At 51.3% G+C, this 25,149-nt stretch overlaps 11 protein-coding genes across 11 annotated transcripts; 5 read left to right on the forward strand and 6 right to left on the reverse strand.

Annotated features, from left to right (window-relative positions):
* The first annotated feature begins 143 nt into the window (after positions 1 to 143).
* Positions 144 to 2,778, forward strand: BU24DRAFT_418229 (glyoxylate reductase). The gene is made up of 5 exons (XM_033526932.1): positions 144 to 497; positions 648 to 861; positions 1,353 to 1,757; positions 1,971 to 2,210; positions 2,546 to 2,778. The coding sequence occupies exons 1-5, from the start codon at positions 457 to 459 to the stop codon at positions 2,642 to 2,644; spliced, it is 999 nt and encodes a 332-aa protein (XP_033387039.1). The 5' UTR covers positions 144 to 456; the 3' UTR covers positions 2,645 to 2,778.
* A 2,118-nt stretch (positions 2,779 to 4,896) lies between these two features.
* On the reverse strand, positions 4,897 to 5,619 carry BU24DRAFT_102931 (uncharacterized protein). Its single transcript, XM_033520717.1, has one exon. The coding sequence runs from the start codon at positions 5,420 to 5,422 to the stop codon at positions 4,931 to 4,933; it is 492 nt and encodes a 163-aa protein (XP_033387040.1). The 5' UTR covers positions 5,423 to 5,619; the 3' UTR covers positions 4,897 to 4,930.
* BU24DRAFT_418234 (uncharacterized protein) lies at positions 5,472 to 6,149 on the reverse strand. Its single transcript, XM_033526933.1, has one exon. It carries the CDS (start codon positions 6,132 to 6,134, stop codon positions 5,865 to 5,867), a length of 270 nt encoding a protein of 89 aa, XP_033387041.1. The 5' UTR covers positions 6,135 to 6,149; the 3' UTR covers positions 5,472 to 5,864.
* Positions 6,150 to 6,792: 643 nt separating this feature from the next.
* On the reverse strand, positions 6,793 to 7,513 carry BU24DRAFT_405462 (uncharacterized protein; the record flags this gene model as incomplete). The annotated part of the gene is made up of 4 exons (XM_033525701.1): positions 6,793 to 6,815; positions 6,868 to 7,011; positions 7,052 to 7,171; positions 7,342 to 7,513. The coding sequence occupies 4 exons, from the start codon at positions 7,511 to 7,513 to the stop codon at positions 6,793 to 6,795; spliced, it is 459 nt and encodes a 152-aa protein (XP_033387042.1).
* A 981-nt stretch (positions 7,514 to 8,494) lies between these two features.
* Positions 8,495 to 10,522, forward strand: BU24DRAFT_458448 (uncharacterized protein; the record flags this gene model as incomplete). Its single annotated transcript, XM_033531634.1, has 3 exons — positions 8,495 to 8,971; positions 9,171 to 9,591; positions 9,651 to 10,522. The coding sequence occupies 3 exons, from the start codon at positions 8,495 to 8,497 to the stop codon at positions 10,520 to 10,522; spliced, it is 1,770 nt and encodes a 589-aa protein (XP_033387043.1).
* Positions 10,523 to 11,237: 715 nt separating this feature from the next.
* Positions 11,238 to 11,915, forward strand: BU24DRAFT_405464 (uncharacterized protein; the record flags this gene model as incomplete). The annotated part of the gene is made up of 3 exons (XM_033525702.1): positions 11,238 to 11,408; positions 11,470 to 11,774; positions 11,849 to 11,915. 3 exons carry the CDS (start codon positions 11,238 to 11,240, stop codon positions 11,913 to 11,915), a joined length of 543 nt encoding a protein of 180 aa, XP_033387044.1.
* Positions 11,916 to 13,507: 1,592 nt separating this feature from the next.
* Positions 13,508 to 15,252, reverse strand: BU24DRAFT_418237 (mitochondrial carrier protein-like protein). The gene is made up of 3 exons (XM_033526934.1): positions 15,042 to 15,252; positions 14,632 to 14,818; positions 13,508 to 14,501 (listed from the first exon to the last, which is right to left on the reverse strand). Exons 1-3 carry the CDS (start codon positions 15,078 to 15,080, stop codon positions 13,648 to 13,650), a joined length of 1,080 nt encoding a protein of 359 aa, XP_033387045.1. The 5' UTR covers positions 15,081 to 15,252; the 3' UTR covers positions 13,508 to 13,647.
* Positions 15,253 to 15,416: 164 nt separating this feature from the next.
* BU24DRAFT_418238 (adenine nucleotide alpha hydrolases-like protein) lies at positions 15,417 to 18,039 on the reverse strand. The gene is made up of 4 exons (XM_033526935.1): positions 17,720 to 18,039; positions 17,485 to 17,655; positions 15,942 to 17,433; positions 15,417 to 15,882 (listed from the first exon to the last, which is right to left on the reverse strand). The coding sequence occupies exons 1-4, from the start codon at positions 17,895 to 17,897 to the stop codon at positions 15,741 to 15,743; spliced, it is 1,983 nt and encodes a 660-aa protein (XP_033387046.1). The 5' UTR covers positions 17,898 to 18,039; the 3' UTR covers positions 15,417 to 15,740.
* A 116-nt stretch (positions 18,040 to 18,155) lies between these two features.
* Positions 18,156 to 18,873, forward strand: BU24DRAFT_418240 (chaperonin Cpn10). The gene is made up of 4 exons (XM_033526936.1): positions 18,156 to 18,248; positions 18,327 to 18,551; positions 18,646 to 18,704; positions 18,764 to 18,873. Exons 1-4 carry the CDS (start codon positions 18,246 to 18,248, stop codon positions 18,786 to 18,788), a joined length of 312 nt encoding a protein of 103 aa, XP_033387047.1. The 5' UTR covers positions 18,156 to 18,245; the 3' UTR covers positions 18,789 to 18,873.
* A 1,017-nt stretch (positions 18,874 to 19,890) lies between these two features.
* Positions 19,891 to 22,011, reverse strand: BU24DRAFT_458451 (calcium dependent mitochondrial carrier protein-like protein; the record flags this gene model as incomplete). The annotated part of the gene is made up of 6 exons (XM_033531635.1): positions 19,891 to 20,456; positions 20,512 to 20,664; positions 20,722 to 21,335; positions 21,470 to 21,677; positions 21,743 to 21,823; positions 21,885 to 22,011. 6 exons carry the CDS (start codon positions 22,009 to 22,011, stop codon positions 19,891 to 19,893), a joined length of 1,749 nt encoding a protein of 582 aa, XP_033387048.1.
* Positions 22,012 to 22,459: 448 nt separating this feature from the next.
* BU24DRAFT_103350 (C/H/G cyclin) lies at positions 22,460 to 24,226 on the forward strand. The gene is made up of 2 exons (XM_033520718.1): positions 22,460 to 22,887; positions 22,941 to 24,226. The coding sequence occupies exons 1-2, from the start codon at positions 22,728 to 22,730 to the stop codon at positions 23,783 to 23,785; spliced, it is 1,005 nt and encodes a 334-aa protein (XP_033387049.1). The 5' UTR covers positions 22,460 to 22,727; the 3' UTR covers positions 23,786 to 24,226.
* The last annotated feature ends 923 nt before the right edge of the window (positions 24,227 to 25,149 follow it).

Here is a 25,149-nt window from a genome sequence, read left to right on the forward strand (position 1 = left end):
CGTCCAGGTATGTTCCTTCGATATCATCATTGGCCAAAGTGACGCGATAACGCACATGGCGGGCCAAACTGATAGGGTGGCCAATCCGGGATGTTCTATAAACAAGTCACAGAGTCGCACCTACGAGGCAGCACTGCAGATAGTTTTTACTCCCGTACTCCCCTTCTATCACTCAACCCGAATCCTTTGGTCTCACAACTGCGTCGCCTTCCAGGACTTCACTAATCTTGCGACCATTAGCTCCTGGCTGGGAGAGTGTTGGCTGGCGGGGCAGGGTCATTGTTATCGCGATCGAGGCTGCGCGGGGTATATCAATCCGAGACCAGATCGGTTACAGTGGCCCATACAAAAAGAACGACGGCCTCTCCCGGGGTTTATAATTGTTGATTTTCCACCTTGGAATAACTCCAAAGAGCCTCTTTTGAAGTCAATTGTACTAGCAGCACTTTTCTCGACATGACGAAACCGCATGTGTTGCTACTCGGAGAGATTCTACGGTGAGTACTGCAATATCTCATCTACACCTGGCGAAGGCTCAACCCAGATGGCACCTGGATAATGCCATACGGATTCACTCGTCTTCGGTTGCAGTCTTGATACAGAGAGGGAAAAATCGGAAAGGTTGTTCTCGTTCTTATTCTGCATAGTGCACACGAAGCTTGGGAATCGCTTTCATCGTTGGCCGAAATCGTCAGTCCCAAAGCCCAGGACCGCACCGAATTCCTCGAGGAATGTCGTAACGGTGCATTTGACAAAGTTCTGGTGATTTATCGGACGTTCGAGAGCGTCGCACTGACTGGCTGCTTCGACGAGGAGCTTGTGCGTACGCTACCGGATAGTGTACAATTCATCTGTCATAACGTAAGTGAATAACTTTTATACATGAGCCGGGGTCTTTCCCATCCGGTCACACCCTGCATACGAACTTGCATGGCCGAGCTGCATCTGCTCGCTTCGGGGTGTGTCTGCGTCAATCGCCTGTCTGATCGCTGGTCCTAGTATGTTCAATCAAACGATTAGCCTGATAACTCGGCTTCTCTTTCTCATAGCTGCCCTGTTATACCTAGGACTCAGTTCAGTGCACCTTCATGCCTAGTAGTCGGCGACCGCCCAACGTCACTGGGACAATCCTAGATATGAGAAAGTTAAAGCCCCATATGCTGTAAATGGTTCACTCTTGGAGGGCGGGAGACCTATAGAGCCTTGTTCGAATGGCATATGCCACTGCCCAGAGATCAGAGTCGATACTCCCAAGAATGTAACAGGAAATTGAGAAGCTGGTAGACTCATGTGTCATCGTTCCATCGATGGGTCATTGCCGATGTCCAGACTACTAATTGTGTCGAATACAGGGCGCAGGTTACGACCAAATAGACATCTCTGCTTGCACTGCACGAGGGATTCGGGTCTCGAACACGCCGACCGCCGTCAACGATTCGACCGCCGATTTGAACCTATTCTTGATCCTTGGTGCTCTCCGAGGGTTCAATGCTTCGATGATTTCATTACGGGAAGGCAAATGGAGGGGATATCCGCCACCGCCGCCAGGCCACGATCCTACTGGCAAGATCCTAGGGATATTGGGCATGGGAGGCATTGGCAGGAATCTCAAGAAAAAGGCTGAAGCATTCTCCATGAAAGTCATCTACCACAACAGGAATAAGCTCGACGGAGACCTGGCGGGAGGTGCAGAATACGTCAGCTTCGAGGAGCTTTTGAAGAAGAGTGATATCATCAGTCTCAACCTGCCCCTGAATGTAAGTCAGCTGAAGAAGGCTTGTACGTGTCTTTAGGCAGCGTTGTCGGATTAAGGGCAGCCGTCCACGGTCTGCTTTCATATTGAACCCATTAGGGCCCGACACTTGTTTTGTTTGATCTTCCGAACGGTCGATCCAGAACAGAGCTCCTTGGATGCCCATATGGAATACCTCCGTCTTAGAAACTCGATTCACTTAGCTGATTTGAACTAGGAAGAGACTCGACACAAAATATCGGTGCACGAACTTGCGATGATGAAGAAAGGTGTTGTAATCGTTAATACAGCACGGGGTGCGGTCATTGATGAGAAGGCTCTAGTCAATGCGCTGGATCGGGGACACGTCGCATCCGTTGGTTTGGATGTGTACGAGAATGAGCCAGAGGTACATCCGGGGCTAGTGGCCAACCCCAATGTACTGCTCGTCCCGCACTTAGGCACATACACTGTGGAGGTAAGTCGATGTATCTCTTTGATCCAGACACCAGAAGTCAGCGTCGGCAAGTCAGCTGTTCCGCAGCCGCCAGCAACGAAGTGCTAGTTACATGCTGCGGGAGCTCTGGGTATTGCACCAATGATGATGCCAGTCGATGTGCCCCCAGACGAGTTGTAGATTGCGCAGATTGTAGTGGTAGAGCGTTGTTGGAGAGTACAACAGTTGAGTGTTGAAGTGGCCTGGACCAAGCCAGCTGCTCGCGCCTTCCTGATTCAACGCTCGCACATGCCACAAATGAGCCGCATAACAGAAGGAAGAACAACGAACGACGCAATGCTAACCATCTGTGGTAGACCCAAAGAGCAATGGAGGACTGGAACATCTCGAATGTAAGGTCTGTACTGGAATCCGGCGCATTGAGGAACGTGGTACCGGAGCAAATTGACCTCTGAGACCCTCGGGGTGGGCGCAAGAGCCAGGCGTTCGCATCGCAACGTCAAGGGCACACAAGTATTTCCTTTTCTATGATTAGACATGGTAACCTGGTGATGAGAGGAAATTGAGAAGTAGTTGAATATTGCAAAGCAATCTTCTGTGCTGCATGAACAAAAGGTGATGCAAGCAATACTGACGATCTCGACTTGGCGATGCTGCAACCTTGTTGGCCATATGACATGTTGAATATCAGATTGCGCCGACCGACACGGCTGAACGCTGAAGCATTTCAAATGCCAATAGTACGAGGCATATCTGACCACTTAGTGGGTTGAAGCCTGTCCTAGGGGTGATCCTACAACAAGGAACCCATCGCACGAGGCAATATGGCTTGACTTTTGCGAGATCTGAACCGCGGGCGATGACGTCCGCAGCTGATGCAGAACATCAAGCACGCTGTTAGTTCTCACATGTTTTTCGTTCCGCCTGAACTCGCCTTCCGACGAAGCTGCAGATGCAGGAGACTTCTTGGCGTCGAACGCCTCGAGGGTACAGATGTAAGCAACCGCAAATGGCTTCGCGTAGAGCAAAACTTGCTCGTTGTTGGCGACGGGCGCGCTCAACAAGCAACATAGGTAATCGTGGAGCGAGCGTTCACTTGTCCACAGACGGTTAAGAAGAAACCTAGGACACCGCGTACGGGGCTAATGCCAATACGAATGAGTACGGGGCAGACACTATTCAGGCTGCGCGTGAATGGAGTCAACAAGACCAAAAGAAGTCAAGAGGTCCGTATGGGGCAGACCGAACCCATGCATCCGTGATACCGGAATTATTGGTTCGAGACAGATGTGAGGGCGATGTACAGTGTACATGTACGTAGAGATGCCCGGCATGAGCGAGCGAGATATGTGCTTGTAAACGTTCCGGGTGAGTGAGCAATAGTTCGAGTTGATCGCCGTTGTTCGTGGTGGTGTCAGATCGGGCGCCAGCCAGCCTCGGAGTTCAATTCAATGTCATCTCCTAGGTAGTCCTGCTAATGAATTGGCTAGGGTCTACCACACTCATTCGCCGTGACTGCATACACCGTCAACGATACAGGCTAGCCTCCAACTTAACGAAAGAAGCATGGGCAAACGTTCTCGAAGTCATCCCGCATGCCTTCCCTCTCAAGGGAACCCCTGCGACTATTTGGCGAGAACCTTTTCCACGCTGTGAGATTGAGAGTTGCAAGAACTACACTGGAAGAGTGCCAGTCCATGCTGAATTCGGAGGCAACTTGAAGCCGTCTTGCCGTCTTTAACACGTGCGTTAACCAGAGGGGAGTTGGCAGTGCACTATTGGAAAGAAGCAGCTAATAAATCAAGGTTTCATAAGTTCTGCTGCCGCTACATCGTGTCGCCCATATTAGATCATTCATTCCAATTTTTAAACACTCTAGGGGGCAGTCCGAGCGTGCTGACCGTTGCACGTACTACGCACTGAATGCGCGACTTACTGTCGTCGGTAGTTAATGGTCTTTGACAGAGATTTTGTATAGCAAGAGTGGACTGTATGAATCCACAATCGTAAGGTAAATGGAGCGGACCGATAGCCATGTTCGCCTCGTCTCGCCTCTTCTCGCCTTTTCTCGCCTCGAGTGAGTCGCTGACACCAGGCAGACCCCTTCCAAGCTGAGATCGCTTCCGCACCATGGCTAGCACTGTAGGGCTGAGAGATTCTGGGGTTCGCCAAAGGGTTGAGGCGGGGATCTCGTCAATGAATAGTTCCCAGCAGGCCATCGATCGCTACAGTTCTGCGCCTACCCGAACAATGCATTCGAAGGCTGATTGTCGCTGGCTAATCGTTTCTGCTAATTGCACCAGACTTGTCACACTTGCCGTCACGCAACGGTAACGGCCATGATCACGGCTCCAACGGCAGTACATTTACATCTGCCTTTATCCGTTGACAGCCTCTGGTAACACAAGTTGCCTCGTCGTCAGGCGTGGGCTTGACGCAGAGCTGTGCTGCCTGTTGGGTGAGAAAGAGAGAGACATACGCGCACAGGTACTCCGTACATCGGTATGCTTCGCCGAAATACTACCTCATTCGCTAGGCTTGCCCCTGTTCACAGTCTGGATTGTGCTATTCAATTGCGGCGAAGAGCCGCGAGAGTGATTGTTGTCATTGATGGGGGGTTTGAGCCCACTTACGGGTTCTTCTCCTTCGACTCCGATGTAGCCCGCGGGTAAATCATGGTGCAACTGTGCAGCTCGCAAATTTACCTCGTCCTGTCAGCCCAGCGGGCATGGGCATGGTGCTCATAGATGCAAGACAGTGGTGACAATTCTCGTAGCTGAAGCATGCGTTGCTACCCAGACCGATCCAGTGGATAGCCGGGCCGGTCTAGGACCATGGGTAACAGCCCCTAGAAGGGTGGTGTGCCTCTTTGCCTTGCCCTCTACTCGCTCGAGACGCGTCGTGACATCAGGCACTTTATTTTTAAGCTGAGAGAGAGGAAGTGTGCTCCGTGTCGGTGGAGAGGAAGACGGCTGAGAGAGACGAAGAGAAGGCCCAGAAGGAGCGTTGTTGATATTGGATGAACCCCTACACCTTACCATGTACATGCGTACATACATAATACAGACGGTACATACAGTACAGAGACTGCGTACATACAGTACATATGTGTGTATGTATGTATGTATGTATGTATGTATGTATGTATATGTATGTACGTTCCTGCGGGTTGGGCAGAGGCGAGCTGGGTAGGCAGGCAGGCAGGCATCCAAGCGAGCGAGCGAGCGAGCCATGGCCCAGGTGCGGACTCGGCACCGGACTTGGTCATCTGTGGGTATGGATATATAATTGCAGGATTATAGAATAGCTCACGGCTTCGGAATTATAGCCTGGCAGGTCATCTAACGGAATCAGTGCCCTCCCGGCCCACTCACTACGAATTGCGTATGTGTATGCGCGAGAGGATGAAGTGAGAAGCATGTGCATGCGTGATGGAGAGTAAGGATAGACGAGATTGCAGTTCCGGATCGGGCCAGGGCCGGACACGTCGTGGATGCAGTCTGCAGTTGTCCGCCTGGCTGCATGATCTTGTCATTGGGCAACGGTGCGTGCGTGTGAGTGTTTGGTCTTTGGATCAGTTCGATTGGGAGAGGGGAGGGGGTTGGGTTAGTTGTTGGATTGGTCGACTAGGGAGGGTAAAAGAGAACTTCAAGTCTCAGCAGGTTGGGGAGAGGTTCAGAGATCGAATGAATTACGACTGCAGATGTAGATGGACGTATTCGGAGTGATTTGATATACTGCACCAAGTAATTGAAGTGCGTGAACGCGAATACGGCGTTCTGTGTATGTACAAGTAGCAGCGGAGGAACAGAGGGTAGGCCAACAAGAAGGAAGGAAAGGCGAACGGCCAACAGGCATGCCAGCAAGACGATGCAAGAAGATGCAGGAAGATGCAGGCCATAGGCCACAGGCGGGCCACGCAGGAGAGAAAGAAGACAATGGCATCGCATCAGCCTCTATTGGTATAGGATGAGATGGCACAGTTGGAGAGGCGAGGTGGTGAGCGTTGAGGGTGGTATCATTGTGGGACTAACCGTATCGGGTAACATGCCAAGGACGTTACCTCTTTTCAACGACTTTTCACGATTTCCCTTCCCTTCCGTTCTTCCACCACTCACACCCACACACTCTCTTACTCTCCCTCATACAATACATCTCTCACCATTTACCTTTACCTTTCCATCCTTCATCCTTCGAACCTTTCACCGTTCATCTTTTCGCCTTGTCGAACTCATTGGGAACAAACATACATCCATCCCATCTTGAATTGGGAATTCATCCCTGCATCCATCACCAACCAGAAAAGACTTATTCTGCTTGAAGGTTGTTTTTTCTGTTGTTCAACCTACCCAGTTCAGTCAGGGTTGGGGGACGACCATTACTCTTTGACACCCCTACAAGTACCCTCTCGTCTCTCCCTCGGTTGCGCGTGCGCGCGTGGAGAGCAACGGGAAGTCCAGCGGCGGGCTTGTATTAGGCGAGTTGTTAGGTATGTTGTGCCTTTTGGGGGGCGGAAGGGGGGTGTGACCCCCTCCTCTCGTCCCGCTGTTCTGCATTCATCCATCCACCCATCCATTCACCCATTCACACACACACCATCATCTCATCTTCTATTTCCTTCATACGCTATTACACCATACACACATACACACACACACGCACACACGCACACACAAACCATGCACCCATGTACAGTAATTACAGGACAGTTGCGCCGAATGCTCCAAGTTCCTTTGGCGCATAACATGATGCATGTTGAAGCGGCTCGCGGCACGATCCAGGGCATGTTTGGCGTTGGTCTCTCTGAAGTACTCGGTACCTTCTACGAAGAGTTTAGAGGCAAACCATAAGCTAGTGTATACCTAGCCAGTTGTGCCAGTCCAGTCCTCCATAGAACCAGCCCCAGCAGTGCCAGCCAGCAGCCAGCATCCAGCATCCAGCATCCAGCATATCGTGTATTATTGTTGTTGTTGTTGTTGTCTCTGAACAGCATAAGTTCAGCAAGTCAACAAGAAGAATAATGAATGGACCGGCCAAACTGCTGGTGTTGTCTTGGTTTTCTTTTTTGGGGGTGGGACCTTTTATTCTTCCCTAGGCTTCAATCATGGGCCTGTCCTGTCTGTCCCATCTTCCTATCCCCAACTCAACTCACCTTTACTACCAATTACTTCTCCCCAATAATCGTCAATCCTCCCAAAAAGCTTGGACGAGATTGATTGATTTGATCCCTTGAACCTCTTTTTCCCTAATTCTTCCTGTCTCTTTCTCTTTCCCTTCCCCTGCGCCGCCTCTTCTCTTTTATCACGCTCACGCACCACCACCATCACGCAGCCTTGGACGCTACTTTGCCTTAGGTACACAGTACATGATCCCCATCCATCCATACACCCACACCCACACCCACCACCCACCCACACTCCTCTTAGTCTTAGTTCTCTTTTTCCCTCTTCAACTTTTCTTTCCTTTTCTTCATCTTTTTCCCTCTCCGACTTACTCTCACTCACTACCGACTCCCTCCCCCCCTACCCTTCTTGTCGCAAAAAAAAAAAAACCTCCCCTTTCGCCTAATCATAACTACTATCGTTGCTTTGTTACACTTCTGACCATACCATCTCGCAGGAAGCGTCTGTCTTTTACCGCGCTACAGTTTAGACGATTTCGCTTGTGCCCTGCCGAGGTAGGGAGGGAGGAACCCCCTTGCGCGCCGCCGCCGCCAACGCCGCCCATTTTTTTACTTCCTACCGACCAACTTTGCCTACCAAGGTCCAATACCAACCTACCCTCGTACCCTGGGCACCCTACTTACAGGCTACCGCATATCGACACTCTGCAAGATACCGCTAGAGATACTTTTGCCTTGCCTATCCTGCCCGTGTCCTGACTCCTGCTTGTCCTACCTACCTGCACTCACCTCTCCGTCTGACCTTGCTGCTCGTTGCTGCTGCTGCTGCTGCTGCTGCTGCTGCGCCGCTGGTGGTCACTCGCTCACTTGTACATTCTAGGGCAAGCTATTCAAGCTTTCTCGCTTGCTACCTTCCCCCCTCCCCCAATCCAACCAACCATCCTACCAGCTCTCATCTGATCCCAACCCCAGTGCTGCTTCCTGTCGTGTTCTTCGCGCTCCGCGAACCTACTCTCCAACATCCTCTTTTTCTCTGGTGACGCTCCAGAGGGAAACGAGGACAGGAGGCCTACTCCCTACCGCCGGACTCTGCGCGATCCGCATGTCACACGATTTTTCCACCAAAGCGCACAGCATCGCTGCACCCTTCTCCCCAGCTCCCTCTCACTACTCGCAATCCACAATGGCGGATCAGAGCACGCAGCAGTCCAGACCAAACTCCTACCCTTCGCCGCATTCCTATCCATCGCCCTCAATGCAACCTACCTATACCTACCCTCCTCCCCAGCTCGGTCAGGCGAATCCTGAGCCGTACAGAGGCTCGCCGCAGGGCTCGAACATGTCCCTCCCTCCTCTGAATCTACCTCCCATACGCGGTTTGCAGGATGGCCAGTCGCAACAGCCTCCCCAACCTCAACATGGCCAACAGCCCATGGGCTCTCCGTTACCGCCGCCGCCGCATGGCATGGCTCAATACTACCCCCATGGACACGCCCCGCCGCCAGGCCAATCGATGCCAATGGCTGGAGGACTTCATCAGATACGATATCCACTGCCTCCTCAGGCCGATCAACGGATACTTTCGGGCGGGCGCCACAAGAAGGAGATCAAGCGTCGCACAAAGACTGGCTGCTTAACCTGTCGGAAAAGGAGAATAAAGGTAAGGCGACCGTCTCAATCGGCATGCGCTCTTTACGCGAAATGCGATCCTGGGACGTGAAGGCTCGAGGTTACGAGATCCAGCTTGCTGGGAATTACTTTCAACCGAGAGGCACTATCAAGCGAGACCCAAACAACCTCCACCCGTTCCTTGTCCCAAACCTTGTGAAAATCATCACTGACGATTTATTTTTGTGTAGTGCGACGAAGGACATCCCACTTGTCGCAATTGCCAGAAGAGCAAGCGCGAATGTCTTGGCTACGACCCGATCTTTAAGCAACAACCGGGTCCTGCGACGATACAGCCAGCTCCCAACGCGGCACCTCACCACTCCCCCGTTCAGGCTTCTGCTCCTCCATCTACTGCCGCGTACGCTGGACAGGTTCCTCAGGGTTACGCTCCTGCCGCCTCTGCTGGTTACGCGCCGCCACCTGCGAGTGGATCGGGTCATCCCCACGAGAATTTTGGAGGTTCTGCCATTGATCCTGCTCTCGCCGCCGATCCGAACATGCACGGCGGGCAGGCTCCTTATAACGGTGCTCATGCCTTGAATCCTGTATTGAGGGGTTTGAATAGTCCGAATCAGTATCCCGGAGGGCCAGAGGCTCCTCTTACGAAAGGTACGTGTAAAAACTACTGAAGGCATTTATACCATAACAATAAGCTTATGCGCAAATAGCAAAACGCATCAGGATTAATGACGTCTTCGCAATCGCTCACCACCCTCCTCCGGACGTTCCACCTCGCGCTACCCCTATAACCCCAGAACTCGATGAAGAGCTAAAAACAATTTTTGCCAACGATTACTGCCTTGGCTTGGATGCGGTCCTCGAAACGAAATGGTTTTCAACGAACAGCAACGCGCTTACGAAGATATTGGCGGACAAGCACCTTCACGAGGAGGCAATACACTTTGTGGAAACCGTCAAGTACCGCTCTCAAAGTGCAGACATGGGCAGCATTTTCAGTCAGGAGGCCCGTTTGATTTGGCACATGCTGGGAGTCTGCAAACAAGCGCCTCCAACAACGAATGGCACGAATGGCACAACACCTCCCAGTTCCGAGAACGAGGATGTGTCACTGAAAGAAGTCCGGGCACGTTTCGACATTCTAGAAGCCCTTTTAACCAATCAGAACCTGCCAGCAAATCCAGTCCGACAGATACCGTACGGACCTGATATTCCAGAACTTAAGAAAACGGAGATTACTTTTTGGGAGGAGTTGGGTAATTTTGTGGTCAATGCCGACAACGAGTCTGCTCCCGCTGGAGCTGTTGAATACGCACTAGGGACCATGCGCAATGTTCTATCATCATTAGAGGTGCGCGATGCGATCTACTCCATCGCGATAGCACGGCACTTGGGCAATCGCATTCACGGCTTCCCCAACAGCCTTCCATCCGTGATCGACCAGAACCCGGAGAGCGAAATCAATAAGCTAACGGTCGCCATGAGCTTCATCAGCTATGAGTGCCGCAACGGTTCTCAGCAGGTGGTTGCACGCATATGCGACATGGCAATGCTCTCTTGGACAGTCAGCCGATCTTCATGATGAGTCGACCGACTCCTGTTGACGTTGCAACGGCCTAACAGATAAAGTCATACTTTGTGGCAATTACTTTAACGGTATTTTCGCGCACTTCTGGTGGAATGAGGTCCTGCTTGTGGGACAGATCCTTGTCACACGAACAATAGAGACTCATTTTCGTACCATCATGTACCACTACACTTTCGCCAGTACATCATTGCATACCTCGGAGAGGAGTTAGTTATTCTTTGTTTATTGGTTGTTTTTCATTTTCTCTCACTCAATGGCAGCCTTCCCTGGTTGCAACTTGTTTTGACATATTCCCCACAACGCTTTCTTCACTCTTTCGGACTTTTCTACATTGCAGCAGCGCGGGATGAGCATTACAGACATCCGAAAAGTCCCCACTTTTACGCGCTCACATTCGTCATGCGAGTGAGCAGATAATTTGTATTCACCTAGTACGAGAGTCACACTACGTCGAGATTTAGGATATTTCAGAATAGGATGGTTCTTCCATTCCTCAATCAGACAATTCTTCCCCCTGCTCGTATCGAAAGGACATGAACTGAATCGATTGGATCCAGCATGTCAACATTCCGACCTTCCTTGTGACCTTGGATCGATGACGTCCATGTTGATTCGCCGCTGTCTGCATGACACCGGAAAGTGATGCATGAAGCCCTAAATTGAGCCTGCGGATGTGTTCGAAACCAACGCCCAATGCAGTACAACGAAAATGGACCTGTTCGATCAGACTCACGGAGTCTGGCTGTTCACAGTCCGGTCCAGTGCCCGTCAACAAGCACAGCGTGGACGATGTTTCCACACGCGCCCGCACACGCAGTTGAGTCTCATCCCTTGTGCTGTAGAGAAGGCTGAAGAACGTTGTTGGGAGAACGGAATTAAGGTAAGAGTGCCTCCACCGGGTTTGATTTTAATCTCACAAGAGTTCCACGACAGCATCAAAGCTACCCGTAGTTGCTGTAGCCAGACGCACTTCCAATAACGTGCTGATTCCTATTACCGGTGGTGTTATCAGAACTGTACCTATGCAACGCACTATATACAACCATTTTCGCTTTGCACCCATTCTCACCGCCCTTCCAGTGCCACCAGCATTTGAATACCGATGTCGGGGCTTGTTACCACCAGTGTCCAGGAGTCGATTTGCAGAAGCTCACATTGTTGTCGCGAGTGGCAAATGTCACTTCACGGGCAGGCGCGAGGCTGAGCAACGTGACCCAGCAACCACCCGAGACGTCGCTCAGATAGTGTAAGTGTTTCCCACGGCTGCTGCTGCTGGGGGTGGGTGGGCGATACACAACGGTCGGAGAATTTCCATCTCAGAACGTGCAGCCGGGATCCGGAAGCGAGGGTGATCTGTCGCCGTCGTGATACACTCCTAGCATGTTGATTTGCATACAACCGCCCACACCACCAAGCGAGATGGGCACGACGACGATCCATTCGGAACTGATGGCGCTGTGGCCCTGAACACAAACGTGTGGGCGGGCAGCGCAGCGTACCAACCGTTCGAACCCAAGTAAACGACCTTCTTCTCGATCTGCATTTCCCGGTTCTGCAGTGCGACTCGAACGTCCCCTACTCAATGGCCAGGAAACGCGAAATTTGTACCTCCCCACACCCAAATGAAAACTCCCGAATGCATGTTACGAAATACACAGCATATGCAGAGGATACACAATGCGTCTTTTGACAACTCCGAAACGAACCGAACCCGCCCCTTGTTCGCCCCAAATCCCTCATGTCCCCTCCCCCTCCGTCTAACTAGTTTACCTGTGCTGCCAGCTTTTCCCCCCGGAAGAGAGGTGGTACGATGTGCTGTGCAGCTGCTCGGAGACAAGAAGGACAAAAGTGGGGATTTGCGCCTTTGCGTTACGCTGTACGCCGGGGGGAGGTGGGGGGGGGACACTTACATACAATACAATGTGTCGATCTTTGCATTGCATTTCTCATGGTGTCTGTCTGTCCTGTGGAGCGAGCCTCTTTGAAGGTCTGCAGCCCAACCTCCCGACTTCGACTTCATGCAGGATCCTTTGATCAAATACCGCAGTTCTTGGGATTGGCCTTGGGATTTCGATCCATTGTTTCGAACTGAATGTGCTCCTGTCGATGAATGGTAGCATTACAAGGCGACTCTTCCGACCATGCATGTCTGATTATCGCATCTGAGAACATGGAACAGGACCTTAAAGTTGTGTCGAAGATACGGAGTACATGCTAATAAACAAAAATCCATCAGACCTCATGTCTTCCCCACTGACTGACGTCCAATTCACTTCGCTCACTACGACACACACTTTGTCATCCTTCCTTGCTCTTCCATCATGTTTTGTAGCGCAGAGAGCCAGCCTTTCCAAGTTTCCTTGAAGGTGTTTATATGCCCTTGTGTACGTGAATACGCGGCGAAGTAATCTTACTTACAGTGATATCCTCTTTACAGATTCTAAGCAGGAAGATGGATTGACCAGGGAGAATGAACATCTCCCCTCTAACTTGGTCTGTCTGTCTGTACTATAGTCTATAATATAAGGACTATCCTTAACAAAAGGTAGAGAAAGGAAGCTCTTGTCTGTAGATGCTAAATGTATTTACTTCTAAAGTGCGTGTTTTTAAAATAAAGTGGTAAAGGTGAAGATGATGGTGAAGATAGTGGTGAAGATGGTAGTGAACGGTATAGTGAACAAAGTAAGGTTAAAGTGAGGTGAAGTAAGGTAAAGTAAGGTGAAGTGAGGTGGAAGTGAAGTGAAGTGAACGTGAAGTGAACGTGAAGTGAACGGGATGGTCAAGTAAAGTGAATAGGATGGTTAAGTGAAGTGAAGTGAACAGAGTGAAGTCAGGTGAAGTGAAGTGAAGTGAAGTAAAGTGGAAGTAGAAGTGAAGTAAAGTAAAGCAAGGCAAGGCAAGGCAATGTAAAGTGAAGTAAAGTGAAGTAAAGATAATAGTAAGGTGAAGATAATAAAGAAACTAAACATGTTAGTGAAGGTGTTATGTAGTGTTTATTGTTTACCTATCTATATATACAGAGTACTCTCTATCTCTTATCCTCACCCCTATAAGGGAATGTAGCAGTAGGAACAGAAGTGCAGTGATAGCCATGCTCAAATAATTGCCCATCGCTCTTTTCATAGCAGGTCTTCCTCATCCACATGTTCGCCTCTCCTGTTGGCGAGGTACACGCGACCGCTCTCGTAGACGCCCAGGTACAATCCGCTCCCGACGAACGTCCATACGGCTCTCAGCGCGCCACCCCTCCAGAGTCCCTTGAAGCCCTTCTCCCGCATGATTTCCTTGCCAATGCGCCATGCACTGCTACTGCTGCTCTTTTTCTGTCCGCTTGCGACAGGGTTGAGGTTCTCGGCAGCGGCTTTCAACGTGCCTTTGCCCTTTTCTACAGACTTTCCAAATGCGTCAACAAGACCGTTGCTCTTGGGTTGAGATAACGACTTAGCAGCCTCGTGCGCTGCGTCGTCCGCTGCAGACAGCATGATCCTCGTCTTGACGACATCAATTGGCGTTGTGACGACCGCCGCGACCGCACCCGCAGACCCGGCGCTCACAGCTGTGATGATTCCACTTTCCAAGATCGTGCCCGTCGCGAGGCCCTCCCTAGCCCTGTACTCCTTGATCGCAAGCTTCATTTTCTCGAACATGGGGAATTGCAGCGCAGTGAAGGGCAAGTTGCGTCCGGCCAGCGCCGTGTATCCGCGCCACAGCGCCGTCGGGTTCGAGCGAAACTTCTTGAGCGTCTGGAGCGTGGCGTTGGTGGGAGACCCGGCTTTCACCATCTGTGCGTTCTGCTTGATCACCTCCGCGGGCGTTAGGATGGCGCAGGAGACGAGCTCGGCGATCGACGAGGCTGTCGAGTGAATGATGGGCGCGGGAATGAGGCCTGCATTGCTGCTACTGTGTGCGGACGGTGGGTTGAGGTAGGTTAGGAGCGATTTGGTCTGCTCGTATGTGGTGAAGAATGCTCCTGCTGGGGGTGGTTGTGAGTGTTTGGGTCGGAAATGGACGAGGTGCGGGATGGTGGGATTGGGTTGGGATAAATCAGGGAGTGTTCGGGAGAGCTGATTGAAGCTTCTTTGAGGCTCTCAAGGTATACGTACAGGATGGCAATGTTGCTATGATGACGCTGAAGAGGCCTTGGTAGAGACCGCGGAAGAGCGCGGGCTTGGGCGCCTGTGTCGTGGGATTGACATAGTAGCGGTAGTAATTGGGAGACTGGAAGCGCGTCTTCAGGGTATCGAGAGGATATACGAGCAGATCGACCGAGAAAGCTGCGAATGCGCCCGCCTGGAGAAGAGGTTGGTTAACTCATTGTACTCGAATTGTTGTCGAAATTATCAATTCGTTTTCATCCCACCGAGCAAAGCTTCCCCACCACCAAAAAGGTACACTGAGTAGCTAGTCGCGTGTTCGATTACGCTTAGAATGTAGCGGTAATGCAACGGACAACAACGAAAACAACAGCAACAGCTTGCAAGATGGGATAATATCAATTGGAGGTGGGACGTACGATGAGGATGTCCGAACTCGTGTTACCGGACATGGACATATGGGGAGGCGAGCGGATCCTTCGCGGGAGTGACGACGGAAAGATACATGGTTTTGTGAAGTGTGAGGGCCGTGCCGTGGATTATATGAGAGGGAAAATGGCAAAAGGCCCGCCAGTGGTTCGCGAATTTTCTGGCTGGGCCCGACTATCGGAACTAGCACGGATGCGGTCTCACGTGCGTCATTCGGATTGGTCGATCCTTCTTTATCAGATCACTAGATAACCTTCTTTGCACTCTACCTGCTCGTCACCTCGTATCGTATGAGGTACTTATTACTCTATAAGTATCTGCTACTCCGTGTATATTACACATAACACCGAAGGGTGCAGTAGCTATACTCCCTACATGCCCCTTGTCATCCTATACAAGGCTTTAGTCCCGGCCATTCTTCTCTTCGTCCTTACGGTAGAAAAAACTGAACGTCTTTCATGTGCTCGGCTAAGCTGTACCCTCGCCTACGAGGATGATATCCCACTACTATGGGTCCATAAATGCTAATCTGGACATCCACTGCAGCAGTCGTGGCTCCGTGGAGCTGTCGACCTTCTCGGCTGTCTGCATGCATATTCTCCTCTCCCCCTCATGCTCTCCTCTTCCCTTCCCTTCAGTCTGCGACTCTGCTGTATAATTCGCTCTCTCTTGGCCTTGGCCTTCGTCCTTCAGGCCGCCCAAATAAACATCGAATGATCTCCTGTACCTAGCCCAAAATGGTAATCGGTGTTCTCCCAGGCTTTCGACATTCCAATCATCAAAACCACCTGGTCGACCTGTCCTGGGAGTAAAAGTCGTTCAACGAATGAGGTGAGATCGGACGCGAGCTCTCTGGTCGCCTGTGCCGAACTTTGACGTCCTTCTTGTAGAACAGTTTCCGGTTGTTCATCAGGCGTTTGAACTCCAAGTGTATGTCCGTTGCATCGATGCCCCCGACCACAACATCAGATAGTTTGCGGTCGCGGATATCAATCTTCTTGTAGCGAAGCGAAAACTTGCATATGTCCGAGAAGTGGACCCCATCCCTCGGCCGGAGTAGCGCTCCGAGGGTGGGAAGGGCGATCAGCGAGTCGGAACCTAGATCTCCCCGCTGTCGGCGGAAAATACCCGGTATGGTCTTGCGGAGAGTATCTGGCCTGACGAGACTAAGCGCGGATATCATCAAACGGTCCTCAATCCACTGCGCGTGATCTTGCTTTAGTAGGCGGCTGGGTGCGTACTTCTTGACGTCCTCTGGGGTCAGCATCCGGAGAACCAGATCGTCCTGTGTCTTGTTCTCAATCGTGATCCAGAATCGGTTGTCGAAGAGCTTCCAGTTGTCCGGCGTGTTACGAATGAGTGTAGATGGTGGAACAACTATATGTAGCCCACTCTCCCGTTTCATTTCTTGTGTTTCAAGGGGCTGGCGTATCAATAACCATTGTGCATCTTCATGAGCTTCGGACGGTCGTGTGTCGACGTCAGTGGACGATGGCTCGTCGTGGACACGGAAACTTATGCCATGGACCGTGAAGGCACTCTTCCCTTCAACGCCCGGATCCGTTATCAGAGATGGCCAGATGTTGTCGGCTGCAGTCGCGAGCTGACTGAGCGAGTTGTTTTCCTTCGGGCTGATCAGCGCTGTTATGCGTAGTAGGAACAGGCAAGCCGTGTTTCTTGCCATAGCCTTGTCTGCATCCGTTTCGATGGGTTTCCCACCGAGGAATGCACTGTCATTTGGAAAGCGAACTTTCACGGAACCAGTCTGAAGGTCCAGCTTGATGGGAGTCGTGTCGAAGACCCGATCTGCGATGTCCTGATGCGAATCGACACGATCCTGCATGTGCTTTGAAAGACCGATCAACGCATCTTTCGATAATGCAGCCGGGAGCTTGTTATTTTGCATGATGTATCGGATTGTATTGCGGTTTGTTAGAGTCGGATCCTTGTTAGTCTTGTCTTCGACCCATGGAATACCATGTTGCTCGCATGTCGCAATGAGTCGGCTCTTCTCGAATGCAAGTAGAGGCCGCAGAATGTTGATACCGCCGTTCTCGATTGGAAGCGGCGTGTCTGGGGATGATAGTGTGGGCCGGCCGCTATGGTGGACCCCATATAGACCACTACATTCAGGAATGGACTCCTTGACCTTCATGCCTTGAAGCCCCGTCCTCCACTTCTGATCAATGAGCCTTATCACGACATTCTCCACTTGGTCGTCCAAGTGGTGGGCCACCAACAGCGACTCCGTCTTGGAATCCCTGCATGCCCGTCCGAGAGCTCGATAGCGAAGTATGCGGGCGACGGTCTCGAAACGGCTGGAGTTGTGCGGATCAACGTCCTCAGGCCAGGTAATCGGTACGATTGAGGTCTTCATATGAACTGTTCATGTTAGTGTTTGCTACCACGGAGCATGAGGATCGAATGGCTAACGTTTATTCCGCAATTGGTCTGATACCCAGTGGGCCTCTTCTGTGCTCTCGGGGCGTGCCTTGTGGTCAATGATGATCCCGTGGCATTTTGGGAAGGCAGCAGAATCGCCTCGTAACCTCGAGCAAAGCGTGGCCAGGGCCATAGAATCCACGCCACCGCTTATTGCAAGGCCTGTAGACATGTTAGCGCTCAAAGAGGTTCTTCGGAATCATGCGGTAGAGAGTATATAACGAACCGATTGTCTTCTGTGTCCTCCATGATGAACGCGGAAGACTCTTGTCTAATTCTCCCAAGAACTCTTGATCACTTATAGGTGCATCGGCAGCATTGCTGCTATACCATCTCGTTATGCATCGTCCCTTCGGGAGTGCGGAGAGGCATTCCCTCAACCTGAGCGCATGACTTCCCCACATAAACGTCGCTATAACATTGACAAAGCCCTCACCAGAAGCCTGAACAAAAGTACAAGGAAGCTCGTGAAGAACACGATCCAGGGGTAAGCAGCAGTTGCAGAGAGCCCAATTCGCCAATATCGTTTGTTCCGAGAAACGCGTTTTCGTTCCGAGGTTCACAACAGCAAAAAAGAAGCAAGCTCTCACAAACCCGCACGGGCCTCCGAATTTTCTAGACCTCCGACTCCTCCCCCATCACAAAAACATCTTTCTCCTCCATTTCGCCCGTGAACCTTCAACCCCAGTTTCCAATATCCCACATCCCAAACATCCTCTTAGACCGCTCTCTCCCCAACCCATCAATTCAAAATGGTAAGCTCTACCTATGAGCTCCTAGGCCGCCCGCCCGCACGCACATACAAGAAATGCTAACAAAGCTATTTACTACAGGCCGCCGTCCGCTCCATTCGCAGCATCGCTCCCCTCCTCGACCGCATCCTCGTCCAGCGCATCAAGGCGGACACCAAGACCGCGACCGGAATCTTCCTCCCCGAGAGCTCGGTCAAGGAGCTCAACGAGGCAAAGGTGTTGGCCGTCGGCCCCGGTGCCTTCGACAAGGAGGGCAAGAGGATCCAGCCCAGCGTCCAGCCCGGCGACAAGGTTTTGATTCCCCAGGTATGTTGGCACTCCGTGATGAAGCTGGATCTAGAGAAGGGATCTATGGGAAGGTTCAATGGCGGGGATTTCGGAGAAGCTAACGTGTGGACAGTTCGGCGGCAGCCCCATCAAGGTCGGTGAGGAGGAGTACTCTCTCTTCCGTGACCATGAGTACGTCCCCTTCATCTTCCCCCACAACTCAATCGAAAACACTAACACAAACCCACCAGGCTTCTCGCCAAGATCAACGAGTAAATGCATGTAAAATCAAGAGAACCAAAGAACTATCAAACTCCTATAAACCAAGCAAGCAAGCCCAAAAAAAAAAAAAAAAAAAGAATAATCGACCTACCTCCCCAATTGTACACTCTTATCCATCATGTAACACCACCATCCCAGCGTCCAGCTGCTACACCCTCACGCCCCCCAATGAAAATCGCCAATGTCATGACTTAAACAAACGCCCCCCACGCATCGAAAAATCGTCGGCGTTTTTGGTTTTCTGGATTGAAGCCAATTCCATCCGTGTTTCTTTATTGGAAGGCGGGGAGAACTTTTGAAACTCTATTTTATGTGCATATATTTTAACGTCGCCGGAATCGATTGATCGATCGATCGAAGCTATGAAGGAGGAAGAAGAGGAAGGAGAGTCACAGGACCACCATGTACTACTTCTTAAAACAATGAAAAAACGAAAATCTCTGCTCTGACACAATCACAATCTATCAGCCACAATGTTGTGATGATTCATAGGGTGCATATATATATAGCCACGTCTTGGAGGAGGTAAGAGGAAAAAGAAGTAAAATCTATCCCGACTTTTTGTTTTCTCTCGTTAAGGGTTAAAAGGAATCCCATCCCATCCCGTTCCATCCATACAGCCTACAAAAACAGAAAAATTACACCGGCCGCACATAAAGCGCCCCCCAGCCAGCCAGCCAGCCTCCCCCGCCAAAGCAGAAGAAGAAGGGAAGTAGAAAAAGTTCAAATCGATCCAACCAAAGACGCCACGCTCCAAAATGCCGATGTGTGTGTGATGTGATGATGCATGAAAAATTCGCGAGCCTTGCCCGACCCGGCCACTGTTCGTCGAAGCATGCGCGCGAGCGCTGACAGAAGGGAAAGGGCGGTGGCTTTGAAAAAAGGGTATCTTAGTGTATACATGCTGTTGTTGTGTGTGGGGGGAATTGTGAAGGGTTGTCGTTTTTTTAGAGGGAGAGGGAGGGACTCGGGTTGTTGTTGTTTTGCGAATGTTGCCGATGGATGGATGGGTGGGAAAGGGCAATGTTGCGGCGGGTTAAGATACACAAGTATGGGGATACAATGGTGTGGAACACCAGTGGTGAGTCTTCACTCATCATCGAAGGCCAATCATCTTCTTGGACTTGTCGTAGACGACGTAAGTGATGGACACGGCCGGTACGACTTTCAGTAGATTAGGCGTGAGGCCCTTGAAGAGACCGCGGAATCCCTCGCCCTGGATGGTTTGTCGAGTGACATCGACGATTCCGGTGTACGTCCGCGGATGCAAAACGGTGCCCTGGCTCTGGAGACGAGTTCGTAAGAGGTTGAGGGGGTAGACGGCGCTGGCTCCGAACGCTCCTGAGAAACCGCCAATGGCGGCAGTCATGAAACCTCCCGGCTCAGCGTCGCTTTCGTGGCATCCACGCCTTTTGGCATTCCGTGTGGCGATGGTTCGTTTCAGGTACTCGAAAGTGCCCAGGTCGATGGCAGCGTAGGGGAAAATGCCGACCAACCCCATCGGGAGGCCACGGTAGTATGCGAAGAAACCTCCGGTATTCCACATCTTCTTTGCCGTTGCGATGATGAGCTTGTTTCCATGCAGTCCGCCCGAGACTGTCTCGCATTGCATGCGGAACTTCAGAGTGTCGACGGGGTAGACAGCAAATTGAGAGATCATGCCTTTGCGGATAACGAGTTAGACCATGGGGTGCTGGCAATCAGAATCGCGACTAACCTCCAAATCCACCTGCCACAAATTTGGACCACGAGTGGATTTGATTTGGATCACTGTGTCCCTCGAGCTTGGCGAATGCTCGCTTTGCGGCCTCGTAGGACCCGAACTTGATTGCGGATTCGGGCATGACTTTCACGACGTTCAACCCGTTTCCTAAATGCATCCATTAGCAACTGCAACCCAAAGATACATGATCTCGGCGCTAATTACCTGCGTACAAGCTGCGCATGCCGCCAGCCTGCCACAGTTCCTTCGTGGCGTCCACGAGCGGTTTCCAGGACCTGGCGAAGGCGCGGAAGACGTTCCCAGATTTTGCGTCGGAGACGGCGTCTTGGGCGACGCTGGTCTGTGCGATGAGATAGACCTTGAGACGATCGAGGGGGGCAGTTGAAGTGCGAGACACGATTCCTGCTAGCCCTCCCGCCACGAAGTAGCCTGGATTGGGAACACAAGAAATCAGCATTGATTTTAGGCTTTGCCCGACCTCTTCCTTGAGTTCCGTGACAACAGTTCCCACGGACTGGACAGGGCGTGGCGGGCGGGTGTGAGAGACAGCGGAATGTGATACGGGAGACGGTGTGACGTGGTGCACATCAAGTAGTTCAACTTGGTCGGACGAAGGAAATGATTGCGATGGTGATTTGGCAATAGTGAAAAGTGACCCAAAGAAAATGCGAAGAAATCGTTGTGTTATACCTAGTCCATCAATTACGTCGTCACTTATCTGGACGTCGCCTTCGATGTTCATTTTCATGGTGGCAGAAAAGTAGGAAATGACCGCTTTCAGGTTTGGCGCAGTCGCGGGGATGAACAGGAGAAAGTCGCTGCAATGCATCAGTAATCGCGTTCGAATTTGTTTCATCAATTGATGCCATATTCCCCACACCAAAACACATCAATTTTGACAATATTGCCGTTGGTCTCGCGAGCATCTCCACAGCATGACAAAAACACTTACCGCCATTCGTCGAAGCTAATTACCCCATCTTGGTTGACATCCACCTCCTGGAAGAAATTGTCCAGCTTCGAATTCGGCACAGCGAGTCCAGAACGGCTGAAGGCATTCCGGAGTTCCTCCTTGGATATCTTCCCGTCGTGGTTGTGATCGATACTCTGAAAAAGAGTCAAGAGCTCCTTTTCGGTCTGCTGGACGAAGGAGCGGAATTCTGTTCGAACTCCATCAGTAAAAACGGGATACATATTGGGCCCCGGCTAGTCGCCCCCCACTGACCATTGTATTGAATGCATCCGTCTCCGTCGGCGTCGACAGTTTTCAGGATCTCGGCCAGGAGTTGATCTGCGTTTTTCAAGGCTGCGGAACTGTCTGTCAGCGGTTTGCCATTCCGTCGAGAAGGGCCAAGACTAAAGCTCACGGTGATCCAATTTTCGAAGCCCCTTCTTGAGGCCGGCTAGGTCCAGCTGCCCCTGCTTGCGCGTATCGAGCGTTGCCCACAATGCATCAACCCGCGCATCCTGGGCATTCGCGGTCTCTGTGTCCATGGTGGCTATCTGTGGTCTATCATGGCTGTGACTCGTGGTTGGGGGAGGGAATAGCGGTCGGTCGGTGCGGATGGGGTCGCGGTGGATCGTTTGGAAAAGTGATAGCGAAGGGAGAGGTGAGAAACCTTCCAAGAATGAATGGGTTGGTAGCTATTCAAGAAAAGCCCCGCTTGCGATGATGCAGTGGAGAGGTGTTGAAGTTCGGATTACACGCTATGACTAATGCAGAATAGCTGCCTCGGAAGGTGGCTACTGACCCGACCTCATCGATCGAGTTTCGACATCACGAGAATCGATCTATCCAATTGTCTGTTTCATGACCACCCGAACTGTACAGGAAGCCGTCGGTCTAGTCTGCACGTCTGTGATCTGGCGTTGTGTAACAGGGTAGTTGGTCAGGATATTGCTACAGGACGTTCGCAGGGCGAGCAGGCCCAGGCTTCCGTTTCGGGAGAGAAAGCCTCTCCTCCTTTCTCAGGTGCCCTCAGACGAGAACCGTTGAGCAAGGCATCATTCATACTATCCCAGCGGTCTGGTCAGGTCATTTGCTTAAAGTTGGATTCACGAAATTTATGCTTCGACCATATGTCTTGAGATTGCCCTGCCTGTCTGTCTGATTGATGCTGAGCCCAACCCTTTCTGTATCTCTTGTTTAATATACATATCGCACTATTGTTGACGATAGGCGTCACGTTCCATTCCCCCCTCCCCCCATAATGGCGTCCAGCTACTGGGAATCCACCCAGCGGAAGTTCTGGACCTTCTCCAAGCAGCAATTAAACACCGAGCGTCGAAAGATCGAAGACTCGGAGCGCAACCTGGTGAACATGTACCCCCTACCGGATAGGCGGTTACTGAGCATATATTTCTATCACCGTAAGACCGCAACCCCCTCAGCCCGCAACAAACACTAATACAACACCCTTCAGAACTGTCGAAAATGGCCCGGCCGCTGGGGATCCGGCAACAAGCGCTCGCGACTGCACAAGTCTACGTGCGGCGCTTCTACACCAAAGTCGAGATCCGGCGGACGAACCCAGCCCTCGTCCTCGCGACCTCCCTCTACCTCGCCTGCAAGATGGAAGAGTGCCCACAGCACATCCGGATGATCCTCGCGGAAGCCCGTCACTGCTGGGGTACGTCGTCCTCATCCTCCTCCTCCCTCTCGTCACTGCCTCATCCACGAGATGCACTCTTACTAAGACTTCACTCACCCCACCCAGATACATCCTTCAGCGAGGTGTCCAAGATCGGCGAGTGCGAGTTCACGCTGATATCGGAGATGAACTCGCAGCTGATCATCCACCACCCGTACCGCAGCCTCGCGGAGCTGCAGACGCAATTCCAGCTCACGCAGGAGGAGAACGCCCTCGCGTGGTCCATCATAAACGATCACTACCTCACAGACCTGCCGCTGCTGCATCCGCCACACGTCGTCGCTATCACGGCGCTGTTCCTCGCCGTCGTGCTGAAGCCGACGCAGGGGGGGCTGCAGATTCACGCTGCGAGCGTGTCGAGTGCGCTGCAGACGCTGGGGAGTATGCGGAGTACTGGGGGCGGTGGGGGAGGTGGTGGTGGTGCCGGGGGTGGTGGCAGCCAGAACCGCGTGCAGAAGTTGGTGGACTGGTTGGCGGAGAGTAGTGTGGATATCGAGGCCGTGGTCGAGTGCACGCAGGAGCTGATTTCGCTGTATGAGATTTGGGAGAATTATTCGGACAAGGCGTGTAAGGACTCGATTGCGAAGTTTGTGAAGTCGAGGGGGTTGGATAAGTAGATGTGTGGGGGGTTTGGATATAAATGAGAATTATTCATACGGGGGAGTTTGGGTTGTAGTGACTGTTAGATCCTAATATCAAGAACTCCTCCGTGGGTACACTACGAACTACGCATACCATTCCCTTCAAAAAAACCCACCTATGTTCATGTATGCCTGCCATCTCAACCTCTCTTAAGCAAAGAACTATTTTAGTGGGCTATACTTCAAGGGAGTGCGGTGCTTTGTATGCGTAAGAAGGATGTATAGATGGATGGATGTATTTGTTGATGTTGTAGTTAATGGATCTGTTAATGTTGTATATAGCAATGTATGAAATAATGTATGTGTAGGTAAATATGTAAATGTGTAGGTGTGTGTGTAGATATGTAGATGTATAGGTAAATGTGTGGACGTGTAGGTAGATATATAGATATGTAGATGTGTAGGTAGATGTATACAAATGTAAGCAGATGTATATAAATGTGTAGATATGTGTAGATATGTACGTAAATGTCTATGCATGTATATGTTGTTAGTCATTTGTCTGCTATGCATCTTCTAAATCTATCCCCATCACTAAAAGGCAATAAACAGATTCTCTAACCGGCCAACAAGCAAAAGAAACCATACCTTATTTCTACTCAAGCAACCATCGTCCGTCCGCGTTGAAATCACATATTTCTAGCATACTTGCGTAGTATCAGCAAAGCAAAGCGACAACCCTGACTGAATACGTCCACTCTGCGGCCAACTACCGTAACCACTACCGCGCACGCAGGTAGAACATCTCAGCACTCACCTGCATCAGCAACCTAATTACCTCGTAGATTGATGGAGAGATACGAGCAGACATCAACATCACGCCACTGTCACCCTCAACACCCAACGACGTCGACAATGACATCACAGCTCTCGATTGCAAAGATCTTACGAACCGAACGCAGCGAATACCTGATAGATTAATTCGAATCTAAGGGTCTCGCCGTCGTTCAGTCGTGCGTCCTCGTTCGTTTCCGATTGCTCATGTACTGTCAGCCAGGCTGCTAGGCCGGAGTCTGTCTAGCGAGCCACCGACCCGGCAGGGGAGGGTGTGTGGTCAAACACTGCTGGCTGGGGGAGGAATGATGTGATGGGTGACATGGGGAAAGGAAGGGGATGGGGTTGACGGTGTTCCGAGGAAAAGGAAAGGAAAAGAGTCGCGTGGTGAAGTTCATGTGTTGAGGTATACGTAACTATGGACATTGAGTTCTGCAGGGCCATATCCGACCGGAGGGTTTAAGGAGCAGTTAGGTTAGATACGGACAATGTGTGAGGTGTGAAGGAAGACGGAGGCGGAGGTGGGAAGTCCGACATTGTGTCCTCGCGGGCGAGAAGAATTGGAA

The sequence above is a fragment of the Aaosphaeria arxii genome, assembly GCF_010015735.1.
Source record: "Aaosphaeria arxii CBS 175.79 unplaced genomic scaffold BU24scaffold_2, whole genome shotgun sequence".
NCBI classification, from domain to species: Eukaryota; Fungi; Ascomycota; class Dothideomycetes; order Pleosporales; genus Aaosphaeria; species Aaosphaeria arxii.

Excerpts from the sequence above, each read along its gene's own strand:
- BU24DRAFT_418238 (XM_033526935.1), bottom strand. The coding sequence starts at position 17,897 with ATGTGGGGAAGTCATGCGCTCAGGTTGAGGGAATGCCTCTCCGCACTC. Across the intron at positions 17,656-17,719 it reads GAGGACACAGAAGACAATCG|GCCTTGCAATAAGCGGTGGC; the intron begins GTTCGTTATATA and ends ACATGTCTACAG. Across the intron at positions 15,883-15,941 it reads ATGAACAACCGGAAACTGTT|CTCATTCGTTGAACGACTTT; the intron begins CTACAAGAAGGA and ends GTCCGATCTCAC.
- BU24DRAFT_103350 (XM_033520718.1), top strand. The coding sequence starts at position 22,728 with ATGGCGTCCAGCTACTGGGAATCCACCCAGCGGAAGTTCTGGACCTTC. Across the intron at positions 22,888-22,940 it reads GAGCATATATTTCTATCACC|AACTGTCGAAAATGGCCCGG; the intron begins GTAAGACCGCAA and ends AACACCCTTCAG.
- BU24DRAFT_418234 (XM_033526933.1), bottom strand. The coding sequence starts at position 6,134 with ATGCCATTGTCTTCTTTCTCTCCTGCGTGGCCCGCCTGTGGCCTATGG.
- BU24DRAFT_418240 (XM_033526936.1), top strand. Across the intron at positions 18,552-18,645 it reads ACAAGGTTTTGATTCCCCAG|TTCGGCGGCAGCCCCATCAA; the intron begins GTATGTTGGCAC and ends ACGTGTGGACAG. Across the intron at positions 18,705-18,763 it reads TCTCTCTTCCGTGACCATGA|GCTTCTCGCCAAGATCAACG; the intron begins GTACGTCCCCTT and ends CAAACCCACCAG.
- BU24DRAFT_418229 (XM_033526932.1), top strand. The coding sequence starts at position 457 with ATGACGAAACCGCATGTGTTGCTACTCGGAGAGATTCTACG. Across the intron at positions 498-647 it reads CTACTCGGAGAGATTCTACG|TGCACACGAAGCTTGGGAAT; the intron begins GTGAGTACTGCA and ends TATTCTGCATAG. Across the intron at positions 862-1,352 it reads TACAATTCATCTGTCATAAC|GGCGCAGGTTACGACCAAAT; the intron begins GTAAGTGAATAA and ends TGTCGAATACAG.
- BU24DRAFT_102931 (XM_033520717.1), bottom strand. The coding sequence starts at position 5,422 with ATGGCTCGCTCGCTCGCTCGCTTGGATGCCTGCCTGCCTGCCTACCCA.
- BU24DRAFT_418237 (XM_033526934.1), bottom strand. The coding sequence starts at position 15,080 with ATGTCCATGTCCGGTAACACGAGTTCGGACATCCTCATC. Across the intron at positions 14,819-15,041 it reads CGAGTTCGGACATCCTCATC|GCGGGCGCATTCGCAGCTTT; the intron begins GTACGTCCCACC and ends CCTCTTCTCCAG. Across the intron at positions 14,502-14,631 it reads CATAGCAACATTGCCATCCT|CAGGAGCATTCTTCACCACA; the intron begins GTACGTATACCT and ends AACCACCCCCAG.